Genomic DNA, 11,265 nt, shown 5'->3' on the forward strand with positions numbered 1-11,265 from the left:
CATAGCTATAGGGCTGCCCCATAGATGTGCAGCTGCCCCATAGTTGTAGGGCAGACCCACAGTGGTTGAGCTGCCCCCTATTGGAGGGCTTGAAGTTGTAGGACAGCCCCATAATTGTGGAGCCGCCCCGTAGTTTGCGGGGCTCGAAGTTGTAGGGCTGTAGTTGTGGGGCTGCCCCATAGAAATCCATGCTGGACATCCACGCTGTGCTTTCGTGGTCCCGTAGGGATGAGCCCTCTGCTATGGCGGCACTTCCGGCGTTCTGGGTTTCATTTTCCCCCCGCCACGGGATCACTTCCGGCGGCCACAGCCTCTCTTTAGTTGCTCAAAACTTCCGCCGTCCCTCGGTCGCTTCCGCCCACCCCGGGCACTTTTTGCCCATCTGACGCCACTTTCGGCCACCCCGCGATCACTTCCGGCGTTCTGGGTTTCACTTTCTTCTCGTTTCAGGTTCACTTCCGTTCGGACCCGTCTTTCTGTAGCCGCTCATTTCGTCACATCCGGCATCCCCCACTGACATCCGGCGCTTTGGGTTTCACTTTCTTCTCATCTCGGACTCACTTCCGGCCGCCTCGGGATTTCTTTAGTTCCCTCTTTGCGTCCCTTCCGGTCTGGCCACTACCATTTTGCGCTCACAATGGGTTCTATTCAGTCCCCTGAGGACACTCGCCCGCCAGGCAGCCGCTTCCGCCCGTTCCGTGCTTTCTTTAATCCGTTTTCACGCCACTTCCGGCCGTCTCAGATTTACTTCCGGCCGTTCCGAGCTCTTTTGCGCCTCTCTTCTATCACTTTCGCCCGCCGCACGCTCACTTCCGGTCTTCCGGAGCTGTCTATCCCGCCCCTCTATGCGTCACTTCCGGCCTTCCGCAGCTCTCTTTCGCTCCTCTCATATCACTTCCTGCTGCCTCAGGCTTAATTCCCGCCTTCCCCCGCCGCTCTTTACGTCACTTTCCGGTCTTCCATGTTCTTTTTCGCCCCTCTCATATCACTTCCGGTCGCTCTGTACGTCACTTCCGGCCTTCCATGCTCTCTTTCGCCCCTCTCATATCACTTCCGTCCGCTCCAGGCTCACTTCCGGCCTTCGGAGCTCTCTTTCTTTGCGTCACTTCCGGCCTTCTCGAGCTCCTTCGCCTCTCTCACATCACTTCCGGCCGCTGCACGCTCACTTCCGGCCTTCCCGAGCTCTCTTTCTGCGCCCTTCCTTACGTCACTTCCGTTCCCCCCCCCTCCGGGCTCACTTCCGCCCATGGAGGCTCTGAGGCGCTGGGCTCGGGCTCTGAGCCTCGGGGCGCTGCCGGTGGGGCTGGGAGCGCTGCTGTGGGCGGCGGTGGCGGCGGGAGAAGAACGGAGACGGGAGGAGATCCGGGTGGGACGGCGGCAGCGGGACGGGAAACGAAACGGGAGGAGATTGGGGGGGGGGGGGGCGGGGCGGGGCGGGAACGGGGGAAATTTGGCCTGCTTAAGGTGGAACGAGGGAGATCCGGGGATTTAAGGAGGAACGGGAGGAGATCCGGGGATTTAAGGTCGAATGGGGAGGGTTAAGAAGGTGTTAAGGTGGAACGGGGGAGATCCGGGGATTTTGGGTGGAACCAGGAGGGTTAAGGGGGTGTTAAGGTGGAACGGAGGGAAATCCGGGGATTTAAGGTGGAACGGGGAGGGTTAAGGGGATGCTAAGGTGGAACGGGAGGAGATCCGGGATTTTAAGGTGGAACGGGAGGAGATCCGGGATTTAAGGTGGAATGGGGAGGCTGAAGGGGTGTTCAGGTGGAACGGAGGGAAATCCGGGATTTAAGGAGGAACGGGGAGGGTTAAGGGGGTGTTAGGGTTGAACGGGGGGGGGAATCCGGGGATTTAAGGTGGAACGAAGAAGGTTAAGGGGCTGCTAAGGTTGAACAGGGGAGATTCGCGGATTTAAGGAGGAACGGGGAGGGTTAAGGGGGTGTTAAGGTTGAAGGGGGGGAGGGGGAATCCGGAGATTTAAGGTGGAACGGGGAGGAGATGCGGGGATTTAAGGTGGAACGGGGAGGGTTCAGGGGGTGCTAAGGTGGAACAGGGTGCTGATCCGGGGATTTAAGGTGGAACGGGGAGGGTTAAGAAGGTGTTAAGGTGGAACGGAGGGAGATCCGGGGATTTAGGGTGGATCGCGGAGGGTTAAGGGGGTCTTAAGGTGGAACGGAGGGAGATCCGGAGGTCTTAAGGTGCAATGGGGGAGTTCTGTGGGGTTAAGGTGGAACGGAGGGAGTTTCTTGGGTCGTAATATGGAATGGGGGATGGTCCAGGGGCCTAAAGGTGGAATGGGGGGACTATGGAGGGATCTGTAGGGGATTTAGTGTGGAGTGAGGGGGGGTGGCGGGGGGTAAGAGGGATTTAATGGGGATTAAAGTGAGTTAATGGTGATTAACAGGGATTTAATGGGGATTAATGAGGATTGAAGGGGAATTAATGCATGGTGGTGGGGAATTAGGAGATATTTAAGGGGGATTAAAGTGAGTTAATTGTGTTTAATAGAGATTAATGGGGATTGAGGGGGAATTAATGAAGGGTAGCAGGGATTAGGAGGGACTTAGTGGGGATTAAAGTGAGTTAATGGCAATTAATAGGGATTTAATGGGGATTAAGGGGAATTAATGCAGGGTAGGGGGATTAGGGCGTATTTAGGGAGGATTAAAGTGAATTAATCTCAATTAATGGGGATTTAATGGGGATTAATGGGGACTAAGGGAAATTAATGCATTATACATGATGTCTGTGGATGGAATTAAAGGGGGATATGAGGGATTATGCGGGATTAGAGGGAAATATAGAGGATTAGAGGGGTTCTAAGGGGGATTAAAGGGGGATGTGAGGGATTATGGGATGATATGGGGGGATTAAAGGGGTCTATAAAGGGGATTAAAGAGGATATAGGGATTATGGGGGAATAAAGAGGGATTAAAGGGCGATATGGGAGGGAATAAAAAGAAATATGAGGGATTATGGGGTAACAAATGGAGATTAAAGGGGTCTCCGAAGGGGATTAAAGGGGATATGGGGGATTATGGGGAAAAAAGGGGGATTAAATGGGAATGGAAGGATTAAAAGGGAATATGAGGGAGATGCGTTTCCCTGCAGGCCCTTCCCGAGGTCAGCGCCGAGCTGCTGGCCGAGCGGCGGCGGCACAACGAGCTGCTGCTGGAGGCCCTGCGGGAAGCGGCCAGCACCGAGGAGAACGTGGCCAGGCGTCCGGTGCCGTGGCGGAAGTGAGGGAGGGTTGACTTCCGGTAAGGAGCTGCCGGGTTGCTCGGCTGACTTCCGGTCTGAAAGTTCATTTTATGGTCGATTCCGCTGAGTTCTTTCACTCGCTTCCGGTTCGGCGGGTTCATCTTAAGGTCATTTCCGGTGAATCGTTTACTCACTTCCGGTCGGCAGTTTCAGTTTCGAGGCGCTTCCGGCGAATCTTTTATTGACTTCTGGTCGGCCAGCTCCTAGGGTGCAGCTTCCGGCGAGTGCCTTACTTCCGGTGCGCCAGTTCGGTTTAGGATCGCTTCCGGCGAATCTTTTGCTCACTTCCTGTCGGCGCTCGGCACTTCCGGTTCTCTCCCTGCCCTTGCTTGCGGGTTCCGCGGTCACTTCCGGTGGTTCCTTGCCGCTTCCGGTTGGCTTGACGCCCGTTTCCTGCGGGCCCTTTGGTAGTTCCGGTTCTGCTTTTAGTGGGTCCTTATCGCTTCCTGTTGGGCTGCTGGCACTTCCGGCGGCGTTTCCCATCTCTTTCGGTTTCTTTCCTGTCGCTTCCGGCGGGTTATTCGGTCTTTCACGTTGGGTTCTTCACTCAGCTCCGGCATGTCTAACTTCCGGTCGTATCCGCATCACTTCCGGTGCGCGCATATGTTCTCACCGTCACTTCCGGCGCTTTCTTCGGTCACTTCCGTCGTTCGGTCGTTGATTCCGGGCTTTTCGCCGTTTTCTACAGGGCGCCCTTGCATCACTTCCGGTCAATTTGGGATCACCTCCGGTGGCTGCGTAGCGAACCCTCCCCACTTCCGGTTCCACTTCTTTCCGGTCCCATCGCTTCCGGCGGATATTCCGTCAACTTCCGGCGCGATGGCGGCTGACCAGCGGCCTTTGCTGTCTCGGTGCTGGAGCTGCCGTTTCCTTGGGGGGGCCGCGCTGCTCGCAGCCGCCGCTTGGATCTACCGGCGGCCTCGGGCCCTCATACGGAGCGGGCTGACCCCGGGAATGGGAGACGTGGCGCAGATCACCTTCGCCATCTGTGAGAGGGGGGGAAACTGGCGCGTGGGGGGGGGGGGGGGGGCAAAATGGCGGCAGGGAGGGGAGGGGGACAAAATGGCGGAATTGGGAGGCGGGGGGCGGGATAAAATGGTGGCTGAAGGGGTGTACGGGTCTACGGGGGGGTGAGGAGTTGAAGTTGGCGGGAGGGGGGGTGTCAAAATGGCGGCGGGGTGACGGGCAAGGAGACGGTGGGGGGGGTCGCGGACGGGGGGTCAAAATGGCGAAAAGGGGGAGGATGGACAAAATGGAGGCCGAAGTAGGAGGAGGGGGCTGGGGAGTTGGGGGTGGGGGAAGCAAAATGGCGGCAGAATTGGGGCGTGGAAGGGGTGAAAAATTGAGGGGGGGGGGCAAAATGGCGGAATTGGGAGGCGGGGGGCGGGATAAAATGGTGGCTGAAGGGGTGTACGGGTCTGCGGGGGGGTGAGGAGTTGAAGTTGGCGGGAGGGGGGGGGTCAAAATGGCGGCGGGGTGACAGGCAAGGAGACGGGGGGGGGGGAAGGGGGGTCAACATGGTGGAAAAGGGGGGGGGGTGAGGAGTTGATGGTGGGGCGGATGGACAAAATGGAGGCCGAAGTAGGGGGGGGGCTGGGGACGAAATGGTGGCGGAATTGGAGGAGTGAGGAGTTGATTCGGGGGGGACAAAATGGCGGCCAAAGGGGTGGGAGGGGGGAGGGGGAGGGATTGAGTTTAGGAAGGGGGGGGGGATAAAATGGCAGCAGAAGTTGGGGGGGTTGGGGAGGGAGTTGAAGGGGGGGAAACACAAAATGGTGGCGGAATTGGGGAGGGGAAGGGGTGAGGAGTTGAGGTGGGGGGGGACAAAAAGGTGGCAGATTTGGGGGGGGCAAGAGAAAATGGTGGCAGAGTGACGGGCAAGGAGACGGCGGGGGGGGGGGACTGGCAGGGGGTCAAAGTGGTGGAAATGGGGGGGGAGGTGAGGAGTTGGTGGGGGGCGGGTGGACAAAATGGAGGCTGAAGTAGGGGGGGACTGGGGATTTCGGGGGGGGGGGGGGGGGGCGGCAAAATGGCGTCCGAATTGGGGAGTGGAAAAGGTGAAGAATTGAGGGAGGGGGGGGGACAAAATGGTGGAGGAATTGGAGGAGTGAGGAGTTGATTCGGGGGGGGACAAAATGGCGGCCGAAGGGGTGGGGGGGGATTGAGTTGAGGAAGGGGGGGATAAAATGGCAGCAGAAGTTGGGGGGGGTTGGGGAGGGAGTTGATGGGGGGGGGGACAAAATGGCGGCCGAATTGGGGACTGGAGAAGGTGAAGAATTGAGGGGGGGGGCAAAATGGCGGAGGAATTGAAGGAGTGTGGAGTTGATTTGGGGGGGGACAAAATGGCGGCCGAACGGGTGGGGGGGGATTGAGTTGAGGAAGAGGAAACCAAGATGATGGATTTGAGGGGGGGGGGGGGGTGGGGCGCTGAATGGTTGCCATGGCAACAGGGAAACCAAGATGGCGCGCGGGGGGGGGGGTGGTTTAGTGGATACCATGGCAACAGGGAAACCAAGATGGCGCGGGGGGGAAATGGCGTACTGGTTCCCATGGCAACAAGGAAACCAAGATGGTGGGGGAAGGAAACTGACTGGTTGCCGTGGCAACAAGGAAACCAAGATGGCGGGGGCGGGGGTTTACTGGTTGCCATGGCAACAGGGAAACAAAGATAGTGGGGGGGGAAATGGGCTACTGGTTGCCATGGCAACAGGGAAATGAAGATGGCGGGGGGGAATGGCTTAGTGGTTGCCATGGCAACAGGGAAACGAAGATGGCGGGGGGGAAAATGGGCTACTGATTCCCATGGCAACAGGGAAACCAAGATGGCGGGGGGGGGGGGGGCTTACTGGTTGCTATGGCAACAAGGAAACCAAGATGGTGGGGGGAGGAAACTGACTGGTTGCCGTGGCAACAAGGAAACTAAGATGGCGGGGGGGGGGCTTACTGGTTGCCATGGCAACATGGAAACAAAGATGGCGGGGGGAATGGCTTAGTGGTTGCCATGGCAACATGGAAACCAAGATGGCGGGGGGGTCTGACTGGTTGCCATGGCAACAGGGATGATAGTAAGCCAAGATGGCGGGCGGGGGGGGGGGCTTACTGGTTGCCATGGAGGGGGGGGGGGGGGGTTGGAGGTGAGGTGAGGTGTCACCATGGCGCCGGGCCGACCTTTGACCTTTGCCCCTGACCTTTGACCTTTGCCCCTTTCTCCCCAGGCGTCGGCGCGTGGGGGGTCGTCATCCTGGTGGACCCGGTGGGGAAGCAGATCTACAGCGGGGCGGCGCCGCACGGCAGCCATGACGGCGCGGACGGACGGACGGACGGACGGTGACGGGGATGGACGGACGGACGGATGGACGGACAGACGGGGGGACGGACGGGGGGATGGTGCTGTAAATAAAGGTGTGCGGCGCTGCTGGGTGTGAATGGGGGCCTATAGGGACGTATGGGAGCCTTATAGGGACACATGGGGATCCTATAGGGACATATAGGGAGCTGAAGGGACCCCATAGGGACGTATGGGATCCTTATAGGGACACATAGGGACCCCATAGGGATATATAGGGACCTGTAGGGACCCCATAGGGACGTATGGGATTCTTATGGGGACATATAGGGACATATAGGGAGCTGAAGGGACCCCATAGGGACATATGGGAGCCTTATAGGGACATATAAGGACCCCATAGGGACATATAGGGACCTGTAGGGACCCCATAGGGACATATGGGATCCTTATAGGGACACATAGGGATCCTATAGTGGCATATAGGGAGCTGTAGGGACCCCATAGGGATGTATGGGATTCTTATAGGGACATATAGGGACCCCATAGGGACGTATAGGGAGCTGAAGGGACCCCATAGGGACATATGGGATCCTTATAGGGATATATAGGGACCCTATAGGGACTTGTAGGGACCCCATAGGGATATATAGGATCCTTATAGGGACACATAGGGATCCTATAGGGACATATAGGGAGTTGTAGGGACCCCATAGGGGCGTATGGGATTCTTATAGGGATATATAGGGACCCTATAGGGACTTGTAGGGACCCTATAGGGATATATAGGATCCTTATAGGGATTCTATAGGGACATATAGGGGCCTGTAGGGACTCCATAGGGGCATATGGGATCCTTATAGGGACGTATAGGGACCCCATAGGGATATATAGGATCCTTATAGGGACACATAGGATCCCTATAGGGACATATAGGGACCTGTAGGGACCCCATAGGGACGTATGGGATTCTTATAGGGACATATAGGGACCCCATAGGGACACACAGGGTTACATGGGGACCCCATAGGGACATATAGGGACCTGTAGGGACCCCATAGAGATATATGGGATCTTTATAGGGACACATAGGATCCCTATAGGGACCTGTAGGGACCACATAGTGACGTATGGGATCCTTATGGGGACATATAGGGACCCCATAGGGATGTATAGGGAGCTGAAGGGACCCCATAGGGACATATGGGATTCTTATAGGGATATATAGGGACCCTATAGGGACTTGTAGGGACCCCATAGGGACATATAGGATCCTTATAGGGACACATAGGATTCCTATAGGGACATATAGGGACTTGTAGGGACCCCATAGGGACGTATGGGATCCTTATAGGGACGTATAGGGATCCTATAGGGACATATAGGGAGTTGTAGGGACCCCATAGGGGCGTATGGGATTCTTATAGGGACATATAGGGACCCCATAGGGACATAGGGACCCTATAGGGATATATAGGATCTTTGTAGGGACTCTATAGGGACATATAGGGGCCTGTAGGGACTCCATAGGGGCATATGGGATCCTTATAGGGACGTATAGGGACCCCATAGGGATATATAGGATCCTTATAGGGACACATAGGATCCCTATAGGGACATATAGGGACCTGTAGGGACCCTATGGGAGTATATGGGATCCTTATAGGGACATATAGGGACCCCATAGGGACACACAGGGTTACATGGGGACCCCATAGGGACATATAGGGACCTGTAGGGACCCCATAGGGACATATGGGATCCTTATAGGGACACATAGGGACCTGTAGGGACATACAAGGATCCTATAGAGACATATAGGGACGTAGGGTGACCTGTAGGGACTTATAGAGACCCTATAGGGACTTATAGGGACCCCATAGGGACATATAGGGACCCTATAGTGGCATATAGGGACCTCATAGGGGCGTATAGGAACACATGGGAACCCCATAGCGATGTATAGGGACCCCATAGAGGTTTGTAGGGATGTAGGGTGACTTATAGGGACCCTGTAGGGACATGTAGGAATCCTATAGGGGTTTATCAGAACATATGGGGACCCTATAGGGACACATGGAGTTACATGGGGACCCCATAGGGACATATAGGGACCCCATAGTGCCCCATAGGGACCCCATAGGGACTCACAGAGACCCCATAGGACCCCATAGAGACCCCATAGAGACCCCATAGGGACCCCATAGAGCCCCATAGGGACCCTATAGAGCCCCATAGGGACCCTATAGAGCCCCACAGAGACCCCATAGAGACCCATAGAGACCCATAGAGACCCCATAGAGACCCCATAGAAACCCATAGAGACCCATAGGGACCCATAGAGACCCCATAGAGACCCCATAGGGACCCCATAGAGACCCCATAGGGACCCCATAGAGCTCCATAGAGACCCATAGTGCCCCATAGGGCCCCACAGAGACCCCATAGTGCCCCATAGAGACCCCATAGAGACCCATAGAAACCCATAGTGCGCTGTAGAGCCCCATAGAGCCCCATATTGCCCCATAGGGACCCTATAGGGACCCCATAGAAACCTAGAGTGCCCCATAGGGCCCCACAGAGACCCCATAGAGACCACATAGGGACCCCATAGAGCCCCCATAGAGACCCATAGAGACCCCATAGAGCCCCACAGAGACCCCATAGAAACCCATAGTGCGCCATAGTGCCCCATAGAGACCCATAGTGCCCCATAGAGACCCCATAGGGACCCCATAGAGACCCATAGAACCCCATAGGGACCCCATAGAGACCCCATAGAAACCCAGAGTGCCCCATAGAGACCCCATACAGACCCCATAGCGCCCCATAGAGACCCATAGTGCCCCATAGAGACCCATAGTGCCCCATAGGGACCCCATAGTGCCCCATAGAGACCCCATAGTTCCCCATAGAGACCCATAGCGTCCCATAGAGACCCACAGCACCCCATAGAGACCCCATGGTGGGGGGGAACATTGGGAGCCACGCATTGCAGCTCTGTGAGCAACACTTTATTGGTTCCGGTGCCCGAGATGTGGGGCAGCCCCATAAGTGTGGGGTGAGACCCCTAAATGTGGGGTGAGACTGTCCAGTGGGGGCTGAGACCCCTAAATGAGGGGTGAGACCCCCAAGTGTGGGGCAGGACCCCAAAGTGTGGGGTGAGACCCCAAATGTGGGGCTGGACCCCCAAGTGTGGATCTGCTCCCAAAGTTTAACACCAGCCCCGCATCTCTTAGCCCTGCCCCATAAGTGTGGGGCTGCCCCATAAGTGTGAGCCCGCCCCATAAGTGTGGGTCCACCCCATAAGTGTGGGGCTGCCCCATAAGTGAAACACAAAATGACACACAGGCCTCAGAATCAGACGCAGCCCCACATCTATGGCTCAGCCCCACAAGTGCGACTCCACCCCATAAGTGTGGGTCAGCCCCATAACTGTGGACCCACCCCATAGGTGTGGGGCTGCCCCATAAGTGGAGCACAAACCCTTCAGAAGTGACACAACCTTTGGAATCAGATGCAGCCCCACATCTATGGCTCAGCCCCATAACTGTGGGTCTACCCCATAAGTTTGGGGCTGCCCCACAAGTCCGATTCCACCCCATAAGTGTGGGTCCACCCCCTAAGTGTGGGGCTGCCCCATAAGTCAAACACAAAATGACACACAGCCTTCAGACACAGCCCCACATCTATGGCTCAGCCCCACAAGTGCGACTCCACCCCATAAGTGTGGGTCTGCCCCATAACTGTGGACCCACCCCATAGGTGTGGGGCTGCCCCATAAGTGGAGCACAAACCCTGCAGAAGTGACACAACCTTTGGAATCAGATGCAGCCCCACATCTATGGCTCAGCCCCATAAGTGTGGGTCCACCCCATAAGTGTGGGGCTGCCCCACAAGTGAAACACAAAATGACACACAGCCCTCAGAATCAGACGCAGCCCCACATCTATGATTCCACCCCACGAGTCTGACGCCACCCCCTAAGTGTGGGTCCACCCCCTAAGTGTGGGGCTGCCCCATAAGTGGAACACAAACCCTTCAGAAGTGAAACACAACCTTTGGAATCAGACGCAGCCCCACATCTATGACTCAGCCCCATAAGTGTGAGCCCGCCCCATAAGTGTGGGTCCACCCCATAAGTGTGGGGCTGCCCCATAAGTGAAACACAAAATGACACACAGCCTTCAGACACAGCCCCACATCTATGGCTCAGCCCCATAAGTGTGGGTCTGCCTCATAAGTGTGGGGCTGCCCCATAAGTGTGATTCCACCCCAGAAGTGTGAGTCCGCCCCATAAGTTTTGGTCCGCCCCATAAGTGTGGGTCCGCCCCCTAAGTGTGAGTCCACCCCATAAGTGTGGGGCTGCCCCATAAGTGAAACACAAAATGACACACAGCCTTCAGATGCAGCCCCACATCTATGGCTCAGCCCCACAAGTGCGACTCCACCCCATAAGTGTGGGTCCACCCCCTAAGTGTGGGGCTGCCCCATAAGTGTGACTCCACCCCATAGGTGTGGGGCTGCCCCATAAGTGGAACACAAACCCTTCAGAAGTGACACAACCTTTGGAATCAGACGCAGCCCCACATCTATGGCTCAGCCCCACAAGTCCGATTCCACCCCATAAGTGTGGGTCCACCCCATAAGTGTGGGTCTGCCCCATAAGTGTGGGGCTGCCCCACAAGTGAAACACAAAGTGACACACAGCCCTCAGA

The 11,265-nt window shown here is 56.5% G+C and overlaps 1 protein-coding gene across 2 annotated transcripts; it reads left to right on the forward strand.

Annotated features, from left to right (window-relative positions):
* Positions 1-1,017: 1,017 nt before the first annotated feature.
* On the forward strand, positions 1,018-6,687 carry UQCC3 (ubiquinol-cytochrome c reductase complex assembly factor 3). 2 transcript variants are annotated; one of them, XM_090129609.1, is made up of 4 exons: positions 1,035-1,366; positions 3,112-3,260; positions 3,950-4,249; positions 6,477-6,687. In XM_090129609.1, the coding sequence occupies exons 3-4, from the start codon at positions 4,081-4,083 to the stop codon at positions 6,590-6,592; spliced, it is 285 nt and encodes a 94-aa protein (XP_089985735.1). In that variant the 5' UTR covers positions 1,035-1,366; positions 3,112-3,260; positions 3,950-4,080; the 3' UTR covers positions 6,593-6,687. The 2 variants fall into 2 exon arrangements, with proteins under 2 accessions (XP_089985736.1, XP_089985735.1); XM_090129610.1 differs by lacking the exons at positions 3,950-4,249; positions 6,477-6,687 and adding an exon at positions 3,519-3,555 and having other exon boundaries at positions 1,018-1,366.
* Positions 6,688-11,265: the final 4,578 nt, after the last annotated feature.

This window comes from Phasianus colchicus, chromosome 37 (assembly GCF_987193195.1).
Source record: "Phasianus colchicus chromosome 37, bPhaCol1.hap1.1, whole genome shotgun sequence".
NCBI lineage: Eukaryota > Metazoa > Chordata > Aves > Galliformes > Phasianidae > Phasianus > Phasianus colchicus.